This window comes from Lactuca sativa, chromosome 5 (assembly GCF_002870075.4).
Source record: "Lactuca sativa cultivar Salinas chromosome 5, Lsat_Salinas_v11, whole genome shotgun sequence".
Classification (NCBI taxonomy): Eukaryota; Viridiplantae; Streptophyta; class Magnoliopsida; order Asterales; family Asteraceae; genus Lactuca; species Lactuca sativa.
Genome location: NC_056627.2, coordinates 357,219,268 through 357,244,087, shown reverse-complemented (window position 1 = coordinate 357,244,087; position 24,820 = coordinate 357,219,268). Strand labels below are relative to the sequence as shown.

Here is a 24,820-nt window from a genome sequence, read left to right as displayed (position 1 = left end):
ATTTGGGTATAAGGCTTCTCACATCGTCCACCCCTCACCCTCATCTCATGGTCTATTTCACCTCTCACCTCATCATCCAACTCATATTTCATCTATTACATCTACCCATGTTTTACCCCAACATTTTGGTAGATATAAAATACATATACAATTTAAATCATTTAAAACGTGTATAAAATCGTTCATCTAGCATAGACAACAAGTACTCAGATAATATGCACACATAGCACGTAATTTATATAAAATACTTCATATCTATGTGTAAGATGAAAGTAACTATGCACTCACCTGATACAGTGGTGACTCGGTACTCGGATAGCACTTCGTTACTCTTAAAACAATTTCCCTCGACAAAACCTAGTATCATTACCACTAGGGTTTAGTTCAGTATTTACCGAGACTAATTTAATAGTCTGACTGTTATTATTATTATATATGCGTAAAACAACACTATATAACTCATAATAATAGCTCAAATAATTATTATAAGTTCCTAATAACGTTACTATAATTAAATAAAAGCTATATTAAAAATAGCGTAGGCGTAGCTCACTTACAACGAATTTTAAAGAAAATCGGGCTTTGCTCGGAGCAGCGTTTCGAAACCGAAAGACCCTTTTTCTCGGGACTCCGGGAGCCTCGGGGATTCCTTCGGGTGCTAGGGAGGTTTCCTAGGGTTTGGGGGGGGGGGTAAAATGGGTTAGAGAGAGAAAGTAGTGAGCGAAAGATGTGAGAAATGAGTGAAGAAGTCGACTGTCTTTGCTGCCTTTTTATAGCCTACGAGGCCTCGAACTACGCTGGACGTAGCCCTTGGCTACGCGGGGCGTAGGCTTGGATAATAACAGCAGGTGACGCTCCTCGGATGGGTCATCGTGGCATGCTCCAGAACCGCTCAACCGAAGACCGCTAGGCGTAACCCTCTTCTGACGTGCGATGTACTCGGACGCGGGGAGTTCCTCTCGTACGTGAGGCGTAGCAAGGTCGGGTGTCCGAATCCGAAGACCAGACCGTGACCAGCAAGCAACGACCCTGATCGAGCCACGTCATCACCCCCCTCGCAGTTTCACATTTTTCTTTCCCAACTTTTAAAATTCATAACTTTTGCTTACGATTTCGACGTTCTTTATATCCACGTGAAGGCGGGAACGTACTCAACAGCTTTCGTTTAGACTCCGTTGGCTAATTTTGACTTTATTTTAAAAGTTATATTATTAACAAGCCGTTATAGGATTTGTCCGTTAAAATTTCATAATTTCTTCATCCGATGTTCGTTTTCGTCAATCTTTTTATCGTTATGCTACTTTTAATGAGATCTTCTATTCTCGTTTAGGTTATGTCGGCTAAAAACCGCTCGATCTAATGTTCGGATTTCGGGTTGTACATTGTTAAGCTGAAACTTCGAAAAATCATAACTTCCTTATACGAAGTCAGATTTTGACATTCTTTTTGTGGACACTCTCGGTTTAATGAATTCTACGACTTTCGTTTAGATCGCTAAGGCTGAATATTTCTCCATCGTAAATTCACTATTTACGCTTCCCGGTGTCGTGTCGGTTCCGTCGCGAAACTTTGACGGGTCATAACTTCTTCGTTATAACTCGGATTTCGGCGTTCTTTATATGTACGAAACCCTTGAGACATATTCTACAACTTGGTTAATATTATTTATTCTAAATAATATTTTGTCAAAAAATCATTTTCGACCCCTATTATTGTGACATCCCAATTTTCACGACCAGAAAATACCGATTTTGTTTATGCTTTATAAAAATCAGAGTACTTCTTTTTAATAAAAATGTTGCGGAATTTGTTCCCAGAAAAACATGATAAATACGTTATTAAAACATTTTCGAAAAAACGTATTTTATTTATTTTAAAACGTTTGGGATGTCATCGTTAATACAGAAACATAAGCATAAACAGAACTTACATTTATTTACACTAGTGATCTACATCTCTTTAAATCTCTCAGTGTAATGTGACTTCATATCAACACCTGTGATATAAATAAACTGGAGTGGGTCAGGTTGGGAAACCTGGTGAGTACATAGGGTTTTCAACCCACAATAATATAATTATTATGTTCAATCATCAAACAATTAACCCAATTACTCATCCCCATTATCTTCTTTATTCCTAAGTACCTTCCCTAAGGATTTATCCTAAGGGTCATCTCCTACATCATATTTACCTCTCATCTCCTTACATTGCATTTCCTTATATGTTTGTTCCTAAGGACTCTCCCTAAGGATCATCGCCTACATCGCATAGACAGTATTAATTCAGGGATTACTCCCTCAATACGTGCCCAACAAGGGTTAGGGTATCATCGCATGAATACTTAGTTACAACATCGCCTGAACTCGTAATTCATAGTAAGGGGTTAGAGTATCATCGCATGAATACGTAGTTACAACATCGCCTGAACTCGTAATTTATAGTAAGGGGTTAGAGTATCATCGCATGAATACGTAGTTACAACATCGCCTGAACTCGTAATTCATCACCTACAGGTTATGAGCCTGCTGGTGTTTCCACAGGGTTGTCTATAATAATCCGTGGTCGCCATCTATACTCTGGTAGATGACTACATCTCCAAATTGTCGGACAAGGTTGTAGTATCCTACATCACCGATTCATCATCACCTATCTATCCTCACCTAATTATCATCTCCTATCTCTCATTATTTTATTTCATCACACACCAACTATTTCGTCTACCCATGTTTTATCCCAATATATTAGTAGATATAAATATACAGTTTAAATCATTTAAAACATGTATAAAATCATTCATCCAACATAGACAACAAGTATTCAGATAATATGCATGCATAGCACGTAATTTATGTAAAATATTTCATATTTGTGTGTAAGATGAAAGGGACCATGCACTCACTTGAAAGGTGATGACTCAGCACTCAGACAGCGCTTCGATACTCTCAAAACAATTTCCTTCGATAAAACCTAGTACCAATACCACTAGGGTTTAGTCTAACGATAACCGCGACAAATTAATTAGTCTGACTATTATTATTATTATTATATAAGCGTTAATAACACTCAATATAACTCATAATAATAGTCTAAATAATTATTTTAAGGACCTAATAACATTCCTATAATTATTTGAAAGCTATATTAAAAATTGCGTAAGCGTAGCACACTTACAACGAATTTTATCGAAAACCGAAACTTATTTGGAGCAGCGTTTCGAAATCGAAAGGCTCTTTTTCTCGGGACTCCGGGAGCCTCGAGGCTTCCTTAGGGTGCTAGGGGCCTTATCTAGGGTTTAGGGGGGGTTAGAGGGGCAGTGAGAGAAAGTAGAGAGAGAAGGAGTTGAAAAATGAGTGAAAAATCGGAGACCCTTCGCAGCGCGTACCACTCAACTACGCTGGGCGTAGTTCGGATAAGGTTGCCAGGCGTGTTCCAACTGGCTCGCACTCGGATAGGACCCGGATAAGACCGAAGGTACGCGGGGCGTAATGCGAAGGCTTCGTGGCATGATCCGAAGCGAGGTGTGATCAGCGATGGAGGGTCCGGATGTTGCCACGTCATCTCAGTTTCACAATTTTCCTTCTCGACTTCTAAAAATCATAACTTTCGCATACGAGCTCCGTTTTCGACGTTCTTTATATCCACGCGAAGGTTGGAACGTACTCTACAACTTTCGTTTAGACTTCGTCGGCTAATTTTGACTTGATTTTAAATTTTATATTATTAACAGGTCGGGACAGGATTGGTCCATTAAATCCTCATAACTTCTTCATCCGATGTCCGTTTTCGCCCATCTTTTTCTCGTTACGCTACTCTTATCGAGATCTTCAATTCTCGTTTAGGTCGTGTCAGCTAAAAGTCACTCAATCTAATATTCGAATTTTGGGTTGTACACTGCTCATCCAAAACTTCGAAAAATCACAACTTCTTCATGCGAAGTCAGATTTGGGCGTTCTTTTTATCGATGTTCTTAGTTTAACATATTCTACGACTTTCGTTTAGAGCGCTAAGGCTAAATATTGCTCTATCGTAAATTCACTATTTACGCTTCCCGGTGCCGTGCCGTGCCGGTTCCGCTGCGAAACTTCGACGGGTCATAACTTCTTCGTTATAACTCGGATTTCGACGTTCTTTATATGTACGGAAACCTTGTGACATATTCTTCAACTTGGTTAAGATTATTTATTCTAAATAATCTTTTGTCGAAAAGTCGTTTTCGACCCCTATTGCCTCTAATTTGACTAGCCCGGATTTGCGGGCGTTACAATTATCTCTAAACTGACTAGCACGGATCTGTGAGCGTTACACTTGGCGAGTCCAAGCCATGACTCGGCGAGTCCAAGGCAATATTCTTGTCTCAAGAACAGACTCGACAAGTTGTTCATACAAGTCGGCGAGTCACAAACTGGACGTGTTCATATGATGAAGGAGAACTCGACGAGTTGTTCATACAACTCGGTGAGTCGGGTGAAGTTAGATTGGACGTTAGTATGGAAGGAGAATTCGTCGAGTTGTTGCCAAGCTCGACGAATTGAAGCAAGTAGAGGATTAGAAAAGGTGTTAGGGACTCGGCGAGTTGGCGACCCAACTCGACGAGTTCGTTCAACTGAAAGTTGACTTTGACCAGGAAGTTGGCTTTGACCAGGGGTAGAATAGTCATTTTACCCTGAGAACAGTTATCAGTATCTGATTTAGTGTTTATGGGATTTGTAGTCGGGGAGTTCCGGAGCAACAGTCAACCAGTTTCAGATTTAGCATCTCAACAGTCAGCGTTACGAGGTGAGTCTTCCTTCCATTAGGAATGGGTCTACGACCAAAATGCCGACCCGTTTAGTTAGCAGTAGTTCCAGAATTCGGTCTGATGCAGTAGTTCAGTGTGCTTGATGTCTTTGTGATTCAAGCAAGTCCTTGTGCTCTTTGATGATACTTTTCCATCAAGTCCTTGCACATCTCGTAGGGCCAGTAGTCCTCGTATAACCGCTGCAGCTCAGGAGTCATGGTGGCTACCATAATACATGACACCTTAGTGGCATCCTTGTAGTGAACCCCATACTTAACTATTTCTTCGGGAGTAGCTTTTGATTCATCGATCTCGTTCAACGGTTTATCAAGGACATATTCTTTGTCCTCATAGCGCAAGGCCATACGAATGTCCATATCCAATCATTGAAGTTGGAACCATCAAACGTAATCCTCACACAAATGTTCAGGAGAGAAAAGGAGTTGTTTGAGTTGTTGTTGGAGGTTGAGCCAGAAGAGTTGTTTGGTCCAGACATCTAAAAAAGAAGAAAGACAAAGTTTTGATTGGATAAGGAATCCTTAATATAACACCCAAATGATATATTAAGGCTAGGACCCAACACAATAATTCATAATTCGGGAAAGGGATGTCGTAATCCAATTGTAAATTATTTGACAGTATGTAAATGACGAATTACCAATTCCACCACAAAAAACAAAATAAAGAATTAGGTTTTAAATGAAATGAAATTCATAGATTATTTTGAGATTCATTGAACTTTTGAATGACATGTTTAATCTCGATTATTCCCTTCAAGTTTGTGACTGGGATACAGAGAATCACAAACAAGGTGTGAATAACCATACAAATTAGTTTGGTACTCTCGATGTCATTTACCACCTAATCAATGTGCCGGTTAGCCACACACGCTCCATTGATCTATGATAATTTACGAGCTACCCATTGTCACCCTTGTTAGTCCAAGTTAGTGTGTCGGCTAACCACATACGCTCCACTAACGACTTGACAAGGTGTAATGTGCAATATCATGGATTAACATTAAATTCACATTTTACTTAAGTAACTAAGATTGAGAATTTTATAAAACATTTAGTTACTTTATAATTTTCATTATACTTATTAATGACAGAATTAATGTCCCATCCTACCCGTTCGGCTAACGACCCTCCACCAATCAAGGAAGCGGTGGGTGAGAGTGGACACCCATTCAACTGCCATTTTATAGACAGTTTCCTTATACCCCCTTATAGACCGACTTCGTGAATGAGGCTTACTAATGGTAAGACTAACTCATATTATACATGCATATAAGTATTAATCTTTTAATATTATAATAGTATAAGGGTTGTATTTTAAACCTTTTTAAATACTAGGGTTTTAGAATTTTAATATTTCAAAAATTAAACTTTTAATTTAAATTTTAAATTCTAAAACTTGAGGGTGCAATTTGAAAATTTTCCAAAATTATCCAAATCAAATTTTAAATAATTAATTAATCATATAATTAGCCATTATCTTAAAATTTGACCAAATCCATCTACTTGAATAAGAAAATCAGATCACCATCTATTTGGTCAAGAGGGCATCGTCAGAAGAAAATCTTGTGGATCCCCTCACAAAGGGTATAAGTAGGATCAAGCACGTTCAACATGCAAGGAGCATTGGTCTGAAGGACGATGTTAATTTTAGTGATTAGATAGATGTTTAGAAACTTGTAATAGGTAAATGTAATTGACATCTGGTGATTATATAATAGGATTTATATATAAGTATTGTTTACTATCTTGTGTCAATTGTTTACTATTGTTTCACTTTTGCATGTTTTACTTCCAAAATAATTGGATTAATCAAATTATCCACATTCGGTCATACTTTGGAAGTAAGTAATGAGGCAAGACTGCCATGAATTGGTTTGTAGATTGTCTAAGTGCTTAGACATAGCAAATGTTTGCTACAACGTTCGTGAGTACTCCTGAAATAGGATTTGAGTATGGGATCAAACCCACTCTCATTTGAATTACTTCATGAAATTTATCATGAGTAATTGTGAGACGATAATATAGTATAATCTTTAAACCGAGATATATAAGTTATTGTTTACGAGTTGATTGTGCATTGATAATGCGTAAACGCATCAGTAACTTGATGTTAAAATGTGTTGTTGTGTACGATTTGATGAGTAAATATTACAAACATATAAGTCAAAGTTTATATGTTCCTTTTGCCTTAACGGGAAAAGCGATATCTTGGGCCCCTCGATGATTTTGTGTTGACTTATGTGTCGGGCCCGGTCAGGACTAAATTGATGTGTTCAATTAAATTCATTGTCAGACAAATCAAAAATTGGGAAACAAACTGTTGAACATTGAGAATGATTATGTTCCATGTCTTTGTCCACATGATATATTGCAGAATGGAGGATTATATGGTCCCTTATCTAAAGGACGCGTCATTGACTAGGTAAGAGTTCGACAACGACTTTTGAAAGCTACGATTGCTAATCTGATTCTAAAGTCATATTTGAAATTTTAGTTATTAGACTTATCCAAGTGGGAACTATTGGATTAGGTGTCTAAACCCATAACTATAATTGGTATGTACTTGATCTGATAGTAACATGGTCATTTTGGGTTGTCTTCACCATAGCAACTTGACATGATGACTTTGGAGAGAGAGGTTATTTGATGACTTATTAATATACTATAAGAATAATATATTAATTAGAAATCATGTTATTTAATTAGTATTTAATCAGAAATTAATTTAGTATTAATTTTGGGATTAAAGGAATTGATTAAAAGTGTGGGGACTGATATTGCAAATCATTGATAGTTGCAATATTGGGCTGATGGACTCCCTTTGAAGGGGGTTGGGACAAAATCTATAGAAGGCCCTATAGAATTCGTCCATGGCCTTCTAAAAGGTAGGTTCATGGGTTGCTTGGAGCCTAAGCAAGGATTAGGGTTCCCACCTGGAAACCCTAGCAACCACAAGTATTTAAAGACCTCTAGATCTCTCAATTTCGGCCACTACTTCACAAGGTGTAACCCCAGCCGAAATTATGCTCTCTCTTTCTTTCTCTCTCTCCCTCTCTCTCTCACACGCACACTCGTCCATTGCTTTTGGTGTTTGTTATTCCATTAGAGGTGCGACACGTGAGGCACTCAAGCTTTCAAGAGTCTAGATCATCATTGGATTACTTGTTATTATAAGATAACAAGAAAGGTATTCATCAAACCCTTGTTTCATATTGAATTTCTGAAATTATATGCTATTATTAGGGTTATTGCTTTGGAACTTCTATGTGCATGTATAACTAGAGAAAAACTTAGATACAAAGCAATTATGGTTGCATGAACACATAAGAATGTTGTTATGCTCAAGACCCATCAGATCTTTGGCCACAAAGGCGCACAATATAAACAATGATATAACAAAACAATAACTCATAAACCTAATAAACGAATCCACGTTCAACCAATCTAAACAAAAAAAAGCAACCATATGGGGAATAAAAAATTATACATTCATAGTGTTTTCTTTCTTTATTCTTGTTGATTAACGTGGTAGGACCCAAAGTAAAATCCTTTTAATGTAGTCGCACCTAATACACAAATCGACAACTTTGGAGCACCAGAACCACCACGACACAACGCAAATTTGATTGCTATATTTTGCGTAATTATAAGACACGTAGGATGAAAAACATTAGGGTAGATAGAAGTATGTCACTAAGTTTGGAGAGTTTTCAAAACTGGGATAAGCACGTAATTCATGATATATGTGCCTCTCTCTATGAGGAAAAGATTTAAACCCTATGGGATAATTACTTGGTCACTAAGTAATTATTTTTATCTTTGGTAATTATCTAAATATCAGATTCTTACACATAAGCCCTTATAGATATACAAATTTTATTTATTTAATTAAAGACTCAACTAATTAACAAATTAGATCCATATGATTCATCTCTAACCAATATTGCTAATATTTTTCTCTTACCAAATGTTGTTACTGTCGACATTATTTATAATATGTGACATATGAGAGATGAAGGAATGAATATGTGACACGTTATTTATGATATGTGACATATGAGAGATGAAGGAATGAATGTGTAGGTGCATCTTATTTGCCAAGTTTTCAAATCCTACCATCAGTTTATATGTTTTTGCCAACACAACACCATTTTACATAATTGTTCCACTCAACTTATAGAGTTTACACAATTAGTCATTTCTTTTAGGGATAATGACTTAAAAGTGTAGTATATTTTTTGATTTGTACACATTTGGTCACTGAGTTTTTTTTTCGTCCACATTTATCCCTTCAACCTGTTAAACTATACACATTCAGTCCTTATGACCGGTTACTCCAGGTTAGCCAGGAAAAATGACTTAATAAGGTAATATATTTCTCATTTTGTACATATTTAGTCCTTAATATTTTTGTACACATTTAGTCCTTAATATTTTTTTGTTTCAAAATAAGTCATTTTTGTTTTTGTAGTCATTCAGTACTTATGAATATGGGACAATCATTGATGAAGTGTGTGGGGTTGTTGATATTTATGTGTAATGTCTCATTTTCACAACAAAAAAATATCATTTTTAAATATGGCAAAAGTCCCTAATTATAAATCTATTATTAAGAAAAAACTTTTATTCAAAAATACATTTATTGAAAATCAGAGTAATATAAGAAACACGGAATCCTCAACACTATTGATGAGTGTGTACAGTTATGCCTTCGTCTTCCCACGATCAACGATAGAACCTGAAAACATAAACAACTGGGTAAGCACAAAGATTAGTGAGTTTACTCCATAATACCCGATACAACAAACGTATTATCATGCATAACAAACCCACACTCACCATATTAGAATACATTGGCCTAATCAGTCATTGGACTGGCATGCCAACATGTAACAGGTCCAATCAGTCATCGGACTGGAATCGTCAGGGTTTGTTGGCATGTCGCCTTAACCCAACCACTTCTCAAGCCTCTGTGGCTACGACTTACAGCCGACCCACATCAGGTATCTTGTCCTACAACATATAGCAGGACTACCTTAACCTATCCCACCACCATATGGCTATCCGACGTAAGATGTCGCAAGAAAAACCTAAAGAAATCATTCATAAGTACTTAATGAGTACAAAAACAAAAATGACTTATTTTGCAACAAAAAAAATATTAAGGACTAAATGTGTACAAAAATATTAAGGACTAAATGTGTACATAGTGAGAAATATATTATCCTATTAAGTCCTTTTTACCGGCTAACCTGGAGTAGCCGGTCATAAGGACTAAATGTGTACAATTTAACAAGTTGAATGGGTAAATGTGGACGAAAAGAAAAGTTAATGACTAAATGTGTACAAATCAAATAATATATTATCCTTTTAAGTCATTATCCCTTTCTTTTATAGTTCATGAATTTATTGGTCTAACTAACACTTAAGTGAGTCAATTCTTTGTCAAACACACTTTTGCCTTTATGCGTTTTTAGTCCATAACTTTCAAAGGTTATAATTTCAACATTTATTCTTCTAAAAATTATAATGAACTAATTTAATTTATTTATTTTAGTTTATTTTATTTGTTGATTGATTTATCTATTTATTTACTATTTAAATAACTATTTACTTAGCTAATTTAGAAAGAAATGTCTAGCCTTGAATTTAGGATGTTACAAACTTTGGGGGGTGTTTGGCTTAGCTTTTTACAGTCCAAAAGTCTTTTTTGGAAAAGAAAAAAAAACAAAAAATGTTTGACAAAACTAGTTTTAAAAGCTACTTTTGGAGTTTTTATATAAGTAAAATAAACTTTTTGGAAAAGTCAGGAAATCCTGACTTTTTGTAACTTTTCCAAAAAGAATTTTTGGGCTGTGAAAAGCTAAGCCAAACACCCCCTTGGTTGCGATGTGAGAGCTATGTGACAAGAAAGGGAGAGGTGCTACAGGTCTCGGTGAAAAGAGAGAAGATGAGAGAGAAAGAAGAAGAATGATTATGTTGTGGTAATGGCTTATAAAAGGAGTAAAAAAGTATGAAACATTGGTAATGAGTTTATAAGCATTGATTATATGAACTAAATTAAAGACCAAAGATATAAATTATCTATGGACCATTATGTAATTTATTGTTTAAGTTATTATTATTATTATTATTATTATTATTTGATAAAACAGTAGAAACCTTTATGAAAAAAAAAAAACTATGAATGACGTCTATCATGCGGATACTAAAAAACAAACGAAAAATCTTACTGAACATACTCATATGCTCAACTTCCGGTTCGGCCCTAGTCGTAAGTTCATGTCGCTGTCTCACTCTCTTGAAACCTTTCGCTTCGTTCTCTATCAAGATCTAACCATAATCTTCTATCTATCTCTCTAAACGTCCTGTCCTGACATTCGCTTCTGATCTTCGCCTCATTCTATGGATCTGCATTGTCGTACCTGATAGCTGTGTTTGCGTTTGATGCACACCAATGGTTCATTCACTATCGAAGAATAGAATTGACGGAGGGTTTTGTCGGTGGAAATTAATTCAACGGAGAAAGCCTAGATTGGCGTTCAATGTAGCATTGTTTATTCAAGCACTGACGTTCCGACAATGATGTTTATGAATTCGCTCCCAAAATGCTCGCTATTCTGGTGCTGTTGTTTAGTTTCCATCTTCTCCCGTTCGATTCTACAGCTGCCACTTACGGTATGGACCATACTAGTTCAATTTTATTTCTTTAACCATTTTAGGGTTTAGTCGTACATACAAGGGAACAATAATTGTTAATTGATAAAGGTATGTGTAAACACTGACGGTAATTTGTGTGCGTCAACAGTTAATTGATGAACTGGGAGTGAAATTAGGGTTTTGTTAGTGCGTTATGATTTGTGTTCGTGCTGCACGCTTTGGGGAAACTGTTTGATATAAAATTATATAATACTCCTTTCTTGAAAATCGAAAAAGTTATGGTTCGAATTTTTATGTCAAACCTAAGTATTTTTAAGATGCAAAAATTGATATGAATTTGTTAGCAATGTACCCTGTACGTAGTTCTTGTTATTAATTAGATTACACCGCACTAATTGTGCCAAAATCAGTAGTGATAAATGTCCCAATTCATCTGCATAGAAGTGCGCTCTTCTGTGTAGCACTCAACAAAAGCTTGGAGATTCCTAACCTTGACAAATCTACATGGTGATGTTCGCAGCTTCACTGTGGAAGAACTACTTTTGGTTTCAGACAATAATGAAGTTGCCTTAAAACTGTTTTATTGTTTGGGGAATATGTGATAAAAAGTAATAATTACGCTAAGCAAAACCTTTTCTTGCTTATGTGTATATGCTTGATTGTAGTCATTACCATTTAGAGATGGTTGTCGAACATCCAATCTATATCTTAACTTTGTATAAAAGTGAAGCTAAGTTGCATCATATTATCAAGTAGTATACTACGAATCATTTATGGAATAAAAGCAGTAGCATACCAATGCATCCTGTTTACAAATGAGGAAAAGGAATAACATGGAGATTCTTATTTCTTACTGCATGGTATTCTACCTTAAGTAAATAGCTCTCTAATAGATCAAAAGACTACCATCAAGGTTCCCAAAGACTATCCGAAAGGTGAACTTAAGTCGCATTTTAAAAATCTATAACAAGAAAGAATTCTGCTTTGGTATTTGACACATTGCTCATGCAGTTATTCCGTTTCAGTCTCTCCAAGTAACTGAGAAAAGTTACGCCAGTTATGCTTTTACTTTGCTGATGTAAACTACAAAGTACAAACTAAAACAACAATGTGAAGTTGCCTTTTTGTCACAAAATTTCTATTGACACCGTATTGAGATTATTGATGTTGTGATTATTAATTATTATCATGACGTAAAATGGAAGATTATATACGCAGTGCTTGCTCCTTGTGATGAACATTAACCTTGTATGTTAGAAGCAATTTTGGTGGCTTTTCTTTTGAATACCCTTACTATAATTGTAAAAAGAGATCAGGGATTATTAGTGATGTGATGTTTTAAAGAAATCAGGGGGTTGTCAGTCAAGTATGAGATAGGTTTATATCATGATTGAACATTCTGTACGTTAACGGGTTTCCTTTGCATGTCGTTCTGCATGGATTTCAAAGAAGCCTAAGGTAAAAAAAAAAAGTCTACATCGATATGCATGCAAGGGCTTAAGATCAACCTAATGTTTTTGGTATTTATTTCTTTCCATAACGGAGTCGAGAATGTGTTGTGGGGTCCACTAAATACTAATCTAATATGAAACCCGATCAATAAATACACTTATACTTACCAAAAGATAGCCACATTGCTGGATCAATATACCTTGCATTAAATTGCCATATTTTTCTTTTTATTTGCAGCGAGACTTATGTCAATGAGGGATCCACCAAATACACATCACCCGAAACCTTTTTTTGAGCCTTCGATTGTTCCTGCTTCTTCTCCAACAATTCAAGGTCCTTAATTCTTATAACCACATTGTAAGCTCTTGCAAGTTTCAAATCTTTAGCATTTTCTCATAAAGCATCTTTCTATTTAGGTCTTGTTTCTGGTCCTACTGGTAGCAGCTTGCCGCCACATCACCACCACCGCCACCACCCCCATGGCGGCCATCATCATCCCCATGGGATAAGAACTCATGCAGTCTCCCCATCTCCATCCTCCGGACCAGGTATATAAGTATCTTTTATCTACCTTCTAGACTCAATAACAATCTTATTATTAAAAATTTAAAATAAAGATGATTATGCAGGTTGTGGCCTAACATGTTTGGAACCACTGACTTCGACTCCTATTGGTTCACCTTGTGGTTGTGTTTTACCAATGAAAGTGAGACTGCTTTTACAAGTGTCTGTGTATGCTGTCTTCCCTGTTGTGAACGAGCTAGAGATTGAGATTGCATCAGGCATGTACCTAACACAAAGCCAAGTGGTGATAACAGGTGCCAGTGCAGATAGTGAAAACCAAGGACAATCAGTCATTGATGTAAACTTGGTGCCATTGGGACAGCGATTCGATAACGTCACTGCTGCTTTCACATACGAGAGATTTTGGAAGAAAAAACTCTCATTGAATAAAACCCTTTTCGGAGATTATCAAGTGGTATATATTATTTATCCAGGTAAGGTATAATATATTATACTTCCATTTATTTTTGTTCTGTTATCAATTATTATCACCAATTTGGGTTCTAAAATATGAGATGTCATGTCACACAATCAGGGCTTCCTACTTCGCCATTACAGATCGAACCAAGTGGAGGTCCCGGGACGCAAGATTTCCCAATAACCGCAAATTTTGTTCGCAAAAGTCAGACAATAAACCGGAAAACCATTTTTGTAATTGCGTTGTCTGCAGCAGTGCTCTTGATTGTTTGCTGTGCTGCAATTTGTGTTATCATCAAGTACAGAAAGCTATGTAATTCATCCAGTGCTTTTACATCCTCAAATAACAAGACATGTGGTAAGCTTCAACCTTGGGATGGCCTTCCATTCAATTTAAAAAAAAAAAAAACAATTGAATTGTGTATTTTGGTGCTAGTTTAGTGTTTCAAGTTATATAGAAATAAATGTATGAATGATTTGTGTTGTACTTGTAGGACTTGGAGCATTGTTAGCAAGTAATCCAACAAGTTCCATATCAGTATCTGTTGTTTCCGCCATGCCTACTTGTGTTCTTTCCGTTAAGACGTTTTCATTAGCTGAGCTGGAAAAGGCAACCGAGAAATTCAGCTCATTAAGAGTTTTGGGTGAAGGTGGTTTTGGATGTGTTTATCTTGGGATCATGGAAGATGGAGCTCAGGTTGCTGTAAAATTGTTGAACAGAGATATTAACCAGAATGGAGATCGTGAGTTCATTGCAGAAGTTGAGATGTTAAGCCGTTTGCATCACCGTAATCTTGTTAAACTCATTGGTATATGCATTCAAGGATGCGCTCGCTGTTTGGTCTATGAGCTTGTTCCCAATGGCAGCGTTGAATCTCATTTGCATGGTTTGTTTTAAATCTTAATGCTAGAAATAGCAACATACTTTCACTCGTTTCTTTTTATCATAAAATTTGTATTTTGATTGGTATTGGTGTTTCAGGTGTGGATAAGCAAACGGGACCTCTTGATTGGGATGCGCGATTAAAGATCGCTCTGGGTGCAGCAAGAGGGTTGGCTTATCTTCATGAAGATTCTAACCCACGTGTCATCCACCGTGATTTCAAAGCCAGCAACGTTTTGCTAGAAGACGATTTTACCCCTAAGGTATCGGATTTCGGGTTAGCAAGGGAAGCTACAGAAGGGAGTCATCACATTTCAACCCGTGTCATGGGAACTTTCGGGTATATTATTATATTCGTCTTTTCAACCTTTTTTTTTTTTTTTTTTTTTTTTGAAGGGGGGGTTTGGTTTATAATTTAAATTTAAAATAAAAATATTTGATTTTTCTTTCACATCACAGTTATGTGGCTCCCGAGTACGCGATGACGGGGCATCTACTAGTGAAAAGCGACGTGTACAGTTACGGGGTGGTGCTGCTGGAGCTTATTTCGGGAAGAAAACCGGTCGACATGTCACAACCTCCGGGTGAAGAAAACCTCGTCACGTGGGCCCGCCCACTTCTCACAACCCAAGAAGGTCTGCTCCGGTTAATCGACGGGAACTTAGCCGGGACCTACGACTTCAACGACATGGCAAAAGTGGCTGCAATCGCTTCCATGTGTGTGCACCCACAGGTGGCTCAACGACCTTTTATGGGCGAAGTCGTTCAAGCCCTAAAACTCATATACAACGACAAAGACGACACCACTACTCAACGAGACTCCTCTGCCTCCGCCGTCGAATCCGAATTCAAAGCCGACCGCACCGTTTCCGATGGCAGCTGGTGGAACGCCGGCGGTTCCACACATCTCATGTACGGTAACGATTCTCCCATATTAACGATGGATTATAGCTCCGCCTCCGGTCCATTTGACGAGGTTGAAAACCGGTTGGTTTTCAATGGCGGTCTTGGAAATAGGTCCGGCCCGCTAAGGACGGTTAAGAAGAAACCCGGGTTTTATAATAGATTAAAAGGGAGTATGAGTGAACATGGTGGGGGTATTGGGGGTAAGCCTTTCTGGAGTCAAGGCTCTATTTAGTTTTTTAAATGTACAGAACCGGAATATGTCAAAAGGAAACTCGGGTTTTCGTGATAGATTGGAGTCGGACCGGGTTTTAGTTAATTATGTAGGAAAACAGCTGAGGGACCTAATTGAAAAAAGCTGGATTTTTTTTGGGGTGAACTACATTTTTGGTCCCCGAACAATATAATTATTCACATCTTTGGTTTCTAAGAATATAATATGGGATACTGCATGGGTTAAGGTATTTGAATTTTTACTATCTTTAGGGAACAAATTTTGGGTTTTAATCATGGGTGTAGTGTACATCATTTTTTTTTAAAGGTTAAACGCGAAATGCGATGCACACAATAATTAGCATACATTTTAATGATTATTATTTTATTTCTAACAATCTGGTTTTCCGCAAAATAATAACATATTTTAATGTTTGTCTATTTTACGTATTATTTCATTCATTTTTTGTTTATTTTACGTAAAGCAGCCACTATCTCACTTTACATTTAAGGGATGATAACTTAAAAAAGGTAATATATTTTTGGGAAAATGACTCTGGAGGGTAATTAACTTTTGCGTTTGTACTCATTTGGTCCTTTTTTTTTCAATATACCATCGAACTTGTTGTTGGTGTTTACCATAACCCTTTTGACCGGCTTTTGACCTGTGATAGTCGGTCAAAGGGTTATGGTGAACACAAACAACAAGTTTGATGGTATATTGAGTACAAAAAAAAAGATAAGGGACCAAATGAGAACAAAAGCAACAGTTGGTTACCCTCTTGATTCATTTTCCCTTTACTCATTTACAACAAATCCCACATCATCTCCTACTGATATTAATGACTTTATGAAATTCATTCTTCCTTCTTTTCAAAACATAACTCACGAAAGGACATTATTCATACATGTACAACTTTATAATGCACTTGAATATTTATTAGGGGAATTTTGACTAAGTAGGTGCATTTCATAACTACATTTACATTTGCAATCAAATGATTTATCGTATCATGAATTCTAAACAAGTCTACAAACGAGTGGAATCACAAGTGTTGTGATTTTTGAGTTTACTTAGCTTTTAGATCGAACTCATGGGATAAGATACAACATCAATATGTACAATATCATGCTGCTTTTGTAGACACATCACCATAATATTGTACATATTGATGTTGTATCTTATCCCATGAGTTCGATCTTAAAGCTAAGTAAACTCAAAAATCATAACACTTGTGATTCCACTCGTTTGTAGACTTGTCTAGAATCCATGATATGATAAATCATTTGATTGAAAATGTAAATGTAGTCATGAAATGCGTCTGCTTAGTCAAGATTCCCTTAATAAATATTCAAGTGCATTACAAAGTTGTACAAGCATGAATAATGTCCTTTCGTAGGTTATGTTTTGAAGAGAAGGAAGAATGAATCTCATAAAGTCATTAATATCAGTAGGAGATGATGTGGGATTTGTTGTAAATGAGTAAAGGGAAAATAAATCAGGAGGGTAACCAACTGTTGCGTTTGTTCTCATTTGGTCCCTTTCCTTTTTTTTTTTTTGTACTCAATATACCATCGAACTTGTTGTTTGTGTTCACCATAACCCTTTGACCGGCTATCACAGGTCAAAAGCCGTTCAAAAGGGTTATGGTAAACACCAACAACAAGTTCGATGGTATATTGAATACAAAAAAAAAAAGGGGACCAAATGAGTACAAACGCAAAAGTTAATTACCCTCAAGAGTCATTTTTTCCTTATATTTTTGATCTGTTATATTTGGTCATTGAATTTTTTTTTTCACAATTATCCCTTCAACTTGTTAAATTGTACAAATTCAGTTCTTATGACCGGTTATTTCAGGTTATCCGAAAAAAATGACTTAATAGAGTAATATATTTCTCATTTTGTACACATCTAGTCCTTAATATTTTTGTATACATTTAGTCCTTAATATTTTTTTGTTTCAAAATAAATCATTTTTGTTTTTGTATTCATTCAGTACTTATACTGACATTTTATATGGGCAATCATTGATGAGGTGTTTGAAGTTATTGATGCTTATGTCTATCGCGATCTCGACGTTTGGTTGCATAAGTCTTCTGTTTTGAACATCGTAACTTCATACGATATCAGATTTTAACGATCTTTATATCCACATGTTTGTTTTTTTTAGTCTAACACAACTTTCGTTATGATTACTCTCGTTAAAATGTAACATATTTTTACTTACGATTTTATAAAAAAACGTCCATACATGCATTCATAAAAACGTATGGATATAAAGATCGTAAGTAAAAATATATTACTTTTTAATACGAGTAATCTAAACGAAAGTTGTAATAGACTAAAATATGAACGCATGGATATAAAGATCGTTAAAATCCGAGATCGTATGAAGAAGTTATGACGTTCAGATGACGTGAGCAACCAAGTAGTCGAGATCGCGATGGACATAAGCATCAACAACCTCAAACACCTCATCAATGATTGTCCCACTTAAAATGTCATGATAAAAACCTAAATAAATCATTTATAAGGACTGAATGAATGAGTACAAAAACAAAAACGATTTATTTTGTAGAAAAGAAAATATAAACGACTAAATATGTACAAAAATATTAAGGACTAAATGTGTGTGAAGTGAGAAATATATTATCTTATTAAGTCATTTTACCGGCTAACCTGGAGTAACCAGTCATAAAGACTGAATGTATATATAGTTTAACAAGTTGAAGAGATAAATATAGACGAAAAAAAAAACGAATCGAAAAATATATTACCTTTTTGTGTCATTATCCTAACACGCTTGACAAACCTAAAACAACATTGAAACTTTAAAAAAGTTAAACTTTAATCACAAATTTGCAAACGCTTATCTTTATACAAAGTGTGCTAAAAGAGACCTCTGTAAATACCATGATGAACATCCGGGAAGCACTTTGAAGCACCAAATTGCCAATAAACATCTATGTAGCAATTGGTTCAAGGATCACTTGTATGGGTAGAGAATCAAACTAAACCGATATAAAAAAATATAGCTAGTCCAAAATCCAAAATAACCAATCAACTAATGTTTTAGTGTTGAACCTTCATAAGAAGTCGACTGCATTGATGAGACGATACTTGATTTGAATTGGAATCAGGGCCAATATCGCATATCGCAAGCCACTTAAACCTTCATAACAGCCAAAGATAAACATATCAAGTAAAAATCATGTGGATTATTAGCTAATAACTTGACATTTTTAGTAGATTTCATCTTAACCATATCACATAATGTGCTGATTTTATGAAGACAAATCACTACTTTTATGGTTGTGTTACTTCTTTTGCAACCGAATAATTAAGGCTACATGTTATACCCTAATTGTAACAACAATACTAAAGTATGATATCTTAATATTCATATGAAAAAATGATGATGTTTGGAAATTTTTCAATAAACAACAAGTGTACTACTGTGGAGTTTACAAAGTACGACTTTCCGATATCCAAAATATCAAATGTGATGTCGATGTATAACCCTTGTTACAAAAATAACGGTGAAAAAAAAGTCAATTTAAATGGAGTTCGTATGACAAAGTTATAAAACTTCAAAGTTTGCTACAATTCCATATATTTCACCATTTACCTTTGTAGCTAAAAAAAATATGACTTCCCCACATCCAAATTTGGAATGTGATATGTTCATAAAAAACTATTGTTACAAAGAAAACAATAAAAAAACAGCTTAAACAGAATTCGTATAAAGGAGTTATGAATGTTCAAAGCTAACAAAAAAACATGATTTTCGGAGGTGGCGGCTTACGAAAATCATGGCTATATTTTTTTGTTTTGTATTTTTCGATTATTTTTTGGCATTGTTTGTTATAGCGGCGGGCTCTCACATTCGACGAAGCATAATAGAATTTGGTGATCCCATCGTTGTGGTTATAGTAAAGATGACAAGAAGGTTATCGTCATGAATTGTTGTCAGCTACAGAAAAAAGGAAGAATAGAGTGGTATGTTGGGTACGACCGAATAGAATGAACGAGATGACGGAAATAATAGGAAAATGGGATCCACATATTTAATTATCGGTTCTTTTAGTAATCTAAACTATAATAATAATAATAATAATAATAATAAATATGAGTAAAATTAGTCGATGTCTATAACTAGTATTTGGGTCTCATCTCTTGTCGTGGGTTTTTATGTATGTTTTTCTTGCGTATTAGGCATGAAAATGGATTAAATTAGTATAACATATCACAACTTCAAAAAAACACTAAAAGTTTTAAAAAACGAGAGTTGGGTGATTTATCAAAAATTGAAAAGAGTTTAAAGACCATTTTGATAAGTTTGATGGTTTTTGAATAATCCATAAAATATAAGGGGCGTAACTATAAAAAAAAAGTAGTCCAATGGCCATTATACAAAGTAGAATAGAGAAAATCCTATTTTATATATATATATATATATATATATATATATATATATATATATATATATATATATATATATATATATATATATATACTATAGAGATGGGGGATAAACACAAAAGTTGAAGGTGTAGGGGGTCAAAATGATATTTAAAAAAAAAAATAGATAATAAATATCATTTTACAAAACAAGAAGATTGTAAGGGACATGATTATACAAAATTAAGAGATCAAAGTTATACTTTACATTTTGAAATATTTATACATTATGCATTAGTTGGTTTTAGTATTAGTTATAATAATGTTCTCACAAAGGAACGTTTATATATATATATATATATATATATATATATATATATATATATATATATATATATATATATATATATATATATATATATATATATATATATATATTAAATAAACAAAACAAAAAGTTACACACTAAACACGTAAATTATTCTAAACCACAAACCACTATCTAGTTTACTAATAATAAAGAGTATCATATTTCTCAATAATTCTCATTAGTTATCATTGCTAATCGATAGAATTCCACAAAAGATTGACTATTGATTTCACAATAGCTCTTATTGGCTTTCATTGATATTTGATTGATTTCCATAAAAAGTTAAATTTGACTGATGAAATGCTTGATTTGATAAAAAAACAATTTTATACTTAAAAAATTAAATTTGATATATTGTATACTGATTTGAAAGAAAATATATATTTCTTTTAAGAAGAAAAATAAGTTAAAGAGTAAATTATAAGAATAGTCTATGTAATTTGGTAATTTGTATGTTTGGTCATTAACTTATTTTTTTAAATTCGTACTGTCCTTATCATTTGGTTTTGTTTTAAGAAGAATACGATAAGACTTGTAAAAAGTAAAAGGCATCAGAAGAGCATGTGTAGAATATGAGAAGAGCAAAGAGATGAAACGCGATAAGAGTAAAGGACAAGAAATGAAATGAGATGAGATAGGAGTAAGGGACAAAGAAAAAAAGATGAAGCGATAAAACTATGAGAAAGGTAAAGATAGAGAAGAATAAAGCGTGAGAAGGATGCGAGAAGAGATGATAAGACGTGAAGATAGAGTATGAATAGATTAGGAGACGAGCCTGAGAAGAGGCTAAGAAAGAGTGTGGGTTGAGAATGTAAGATTAGAATAAAAGATTATGTAAAGAGAAAGGATAGTTGAGTAAGATAAGAAAAAGAAGAGACTAGATTTAAAGAGTATGAGAATGTCGGGAAAAAATGTTAGAATATGTAAAGAAAAGAAAGATAAGAAGAATATGGTTTACATGGAAACAAATAGAATATAACTCACTTCTTGAGGAAAGTACGGAAAGATGTGGAAGGTAGTATGGGCTCGTACTACTGGAAGCAGAGGATCCTGTCACACACCCAAACCGGAACAACGAAAACGTTCAGGGGCGGAGGACGTCATGTACAGTATCACAACAGTTGTATAATAGTAATCAAAGCAACAATAACCATTGTATTAATAATATAAAGTTTACATTGTTTTCAAAACATTTCATGATTTACATTAAAACTATAGCAAAAGTTAAGACGTAAAGCTCCGTCTTCGCAACACCAGAGAGGGTACCTGTCTACTAACGTTCCTGAGAATACAAGTGGTTTGAAAAAGTGTCAACATTAAAATTGGTGAGTTCATAAATATTTTTGTTATAGAAAGTATATTCTTTGTTCTTTGGAAAAGTTCGCTTATTCCTCCAGAAAATCCTATATTTTCTTAATGAGTAATATGACCGTACCCGTTCCTTCTGCAATTACTTAGCGAATAAAAATTATATATAATCCAGATCGAATAAACAATTGAATGTGTGGATCTGCCCAAAGCCCACAACCAAACAAGAAACAGGAAGTAAGACGGAAGTCACACATTCTACTGCCTATCAGATCTTAATTATATATAACCCTAACGTATTCACCAATAAATTACTAAATTAACAATAATGATCCTTTTAGAAATGATGAATGTGTTTCCTTTAGAAAATCTTATATTTTCTTAGTAAAATGGTGACCACAATAGTTCCTTCTACGATCACTTAGTTTATACTAGCTATATATAATCTAATATCTAACAGACAGTTGAATGTATGAATCTCAACACAGGAGTGTGCAGCCGCACAAGGGTGTGTGCGGCCGTACACAGGTGTGTGCGGTCGTACACTCCACAAGATGATGTCCAAATTGTCCATTCCAAAGTGCAACAAGGCTAGGGGCATGTCTATCTCGAGTATGGAAGTCAACCTCTCACTTTGGAGGGTGTTTTAGGAGTGTGTGGTCACCCTAAAGGGGTGTGCGGCCGCATTCACTTCCAACACAAAGAACATGTCGATTATCTTACATTTAAGGCTTAGATAGAGTGGTCTTCCATGGTTTGTAAGTTAGAGGATGAAGTACTCATGTTCTTGAAGCTTTGGAAGGTTCACGGTCGAAGAAACTTTAGAGAATGGTGTAGTGTGCGGCCAAGGAGTGAAAGGAATGAAAGGAAAGGGGGTCTACCCTTTATATAGGGGAGAGTGTGCTGCCAAAAAGTAAGTGTGCGGCCAAGAGGTGAGTGTGTGGCCGCAAACCCATATGTACGGCCGTACACTCCCCCTAAGGGTGTGTATGGCCCAATTTTCTCACTCTAAGGCTTGCTGACTCATTCCTAAACTCAACCTTGGTCATTCTCAAGCTTAGAAAACTTAAATAAACTCTTAAACAGTGCTAGAAGTTAACAGAACAAGTTTAACATTGATTGAATTGACTAGGTGTACAAGATGAAAGTTTCGGGTTGTCACAAAACTAGATGTAGAAACCATGGAATTCTGATTCGATTATGTAGAGTTTGAATTGAAAAGGAAAGAGTAAATCGAAGAGAATTGGGATGCAATACTCCCATCAGAATCAGAAGAACTAGTTGTACCATTGGGTTGCAAATTTATACTAACACCACTCCTACTACTAGAGATCCCAAACCTTGAACCACCGAAGATATTCAAGAACTATATAATAGAAGGATTAGAGGAAGATGATGAGAATATTACACTTTGGTCCCCAAAGCTTCATAAATGTGGTAATTTTGGTCGTGTAATTTAAAACCATAGCTGGTAAGGGACCCATCACGAAAGAAAATATATCATTGGGGTCATTCGTGTAATTTAGATAACTGGTTAACGGATGAATGGTTAAAAACTAACGATAATGGCTTAATTGACATGTTCAGTAAAAGTTCGATGGCCTATTGTGCAAGAAAAAAAACATAATTGGTCAAGTCGGACAAAACCCATAAGTTCATTGTGCTATAGTGACATTAACTCTTTCATGTATTGTCGATACTAAATCCGAAACACATACTACAAGGATTTATAATGGTCAGAATTAAAAAAATAGTTACGAACGAAGCACATAAACTAAGGTCCTGTTTGATATACGTCTGACCGAGTTGGGTCAGACGTTTTTTGCTGACTCGGTCAGACAAACTTGTTTGTTAAGCAGATTTATTGATGTCTGACTCGGTAAAACATATCTGAATGAAAAAGATATGAGATATCTCCTAAATAAGAAAGATTCCAAACGTGCCCTTGCCCTACCTTCAAGTTTCAACGCCTCCATCTTGTTTTTTTCTCTTTCAACTATTGACGATTTGAGACTCTCCCACCACCGATCGACGCTGCAGAAATATGGTGCAAAATTTGCATTATGAGATTTGTTAAACTAATTGATTTGTTATCTTGCTTATTGACTTCTTTGATTTGCTAGTTAGTTGATTGATTTGCTAGTCATGCTTTGATTTGTTGGATTCAAACTTAGAACATCATAACTTTTGTAAAGATGTTTTTGCTGTTGAATTCATAGATACATATTTGTTAAATGCTGATTTTGCTGTTAAATGTTCATTTTTGCTGATTTTTTGTTGTTGAATGTTGATTTTGAAGTTCAATGTTTATGGAATGGTTTCTAATTGATGTTAAGATCTTCTATGTCCATAAACAAATGATTTTAGATTGATGTTAAGATACATATTTTTTCTGTTGAATGTTGATTTTGCTCATAAACAAACGATTGCTTTCTGATTAATGTTAAGATCTTCTATTGTCTTTTTTAATTCAGTTGATTTTTGGTGGCTTATATGGAGATAAGGGTGAAATGGTGGAGGTAAGGGGTTTTATGGATGGATGGGGTTATGGTGGAGGTTCAAGATGGGTGATGATAGAGGGTAAAGTAGGGTGAAGAAGATAATGATGCAGTGAGAGTGGCGTAAAGAATATGAGGGTAAAATACTTATTTTTCATAAGTCAACACATTTAGTCAAATATACAATCAAACAACATGGTTTCTTATTCGGTTAAAATTTATTACCAAACATTTCTCAACCAACAATTATCAAAGCCTCAAAGGGACATAACCCAAACTAAATGGACTATTCATGTAATTTACAATAACAAGAGGTTTTGGAGTGTAGTTGGTGAAATAGGATGACCGAT

The 24,820-nt window shown here is 35.1% G+C and overlaps 1 protein-coding gene across 2 annotated transcripts; it reads left to right on the top strand.

Moving 5' to 3' along the window:
- Positions 1–11,045: 11,045 nt before the first annotated feature.
- Positions 11,046–16,140, top strand: LOC111912556 (receptor-like serine/threonine-protein kinase ALE2). Of its 2 annotated transcripts, none has more exons than XM_023908293.3 (8): positions 11,046–11,475; positions 13,147–13,242; positions 13,326–13,457; positions 13,539–13,907; positions 14,009–14,248; positions 14,385–14,777; positions 14,873–15,113; positions 15,233–16,140. In XM_023908293.3, the coding sequence occupies exons 1-8, from the start codon at positions 11,406–11,408 to the stop codon at positions 15,909–15,911; spliced, it is 2,220 nt and encodes a 739-aa protein (XP_023764061.1). In that variant the 5' UTR covers positions 11,046–11,405; the 3' UTR covers positions 15,912–16,140. The 2 variants fall into 2 exon arrangements, with proteins under 2 accessions (XP_023764061.1, XP_023764060.1); XM_023908292.3 differs by having other exon boundaries at positions 13,527–13,907.
- Positions 16,141–24,820: the final 8,680 nt, after the last annotated feature.

Coding starts and splice junctions, on each gene's coding strand:
- LOC111912556 (XM_023908292.3), top strand. CDS start 11,406: ATGCTCGCTATTCTGGTGCTGTTGTTTAGTTTCCATCTTCTCCCGTTC. Junction 13,243..13,325: donor TTCTTCTCCAACAATTCAAG/GTCCTTAATTCT, acceptor CTTTCTATTTAG/GTCTTGTTTCTGGTCCTACT. Junction 13,908..14,008: donor GGTATATATTATTTATCCAG/GTAAGGTATAAT, acceptor TCACACAATCAG/GGCTTCCTACTTCGCCATTA.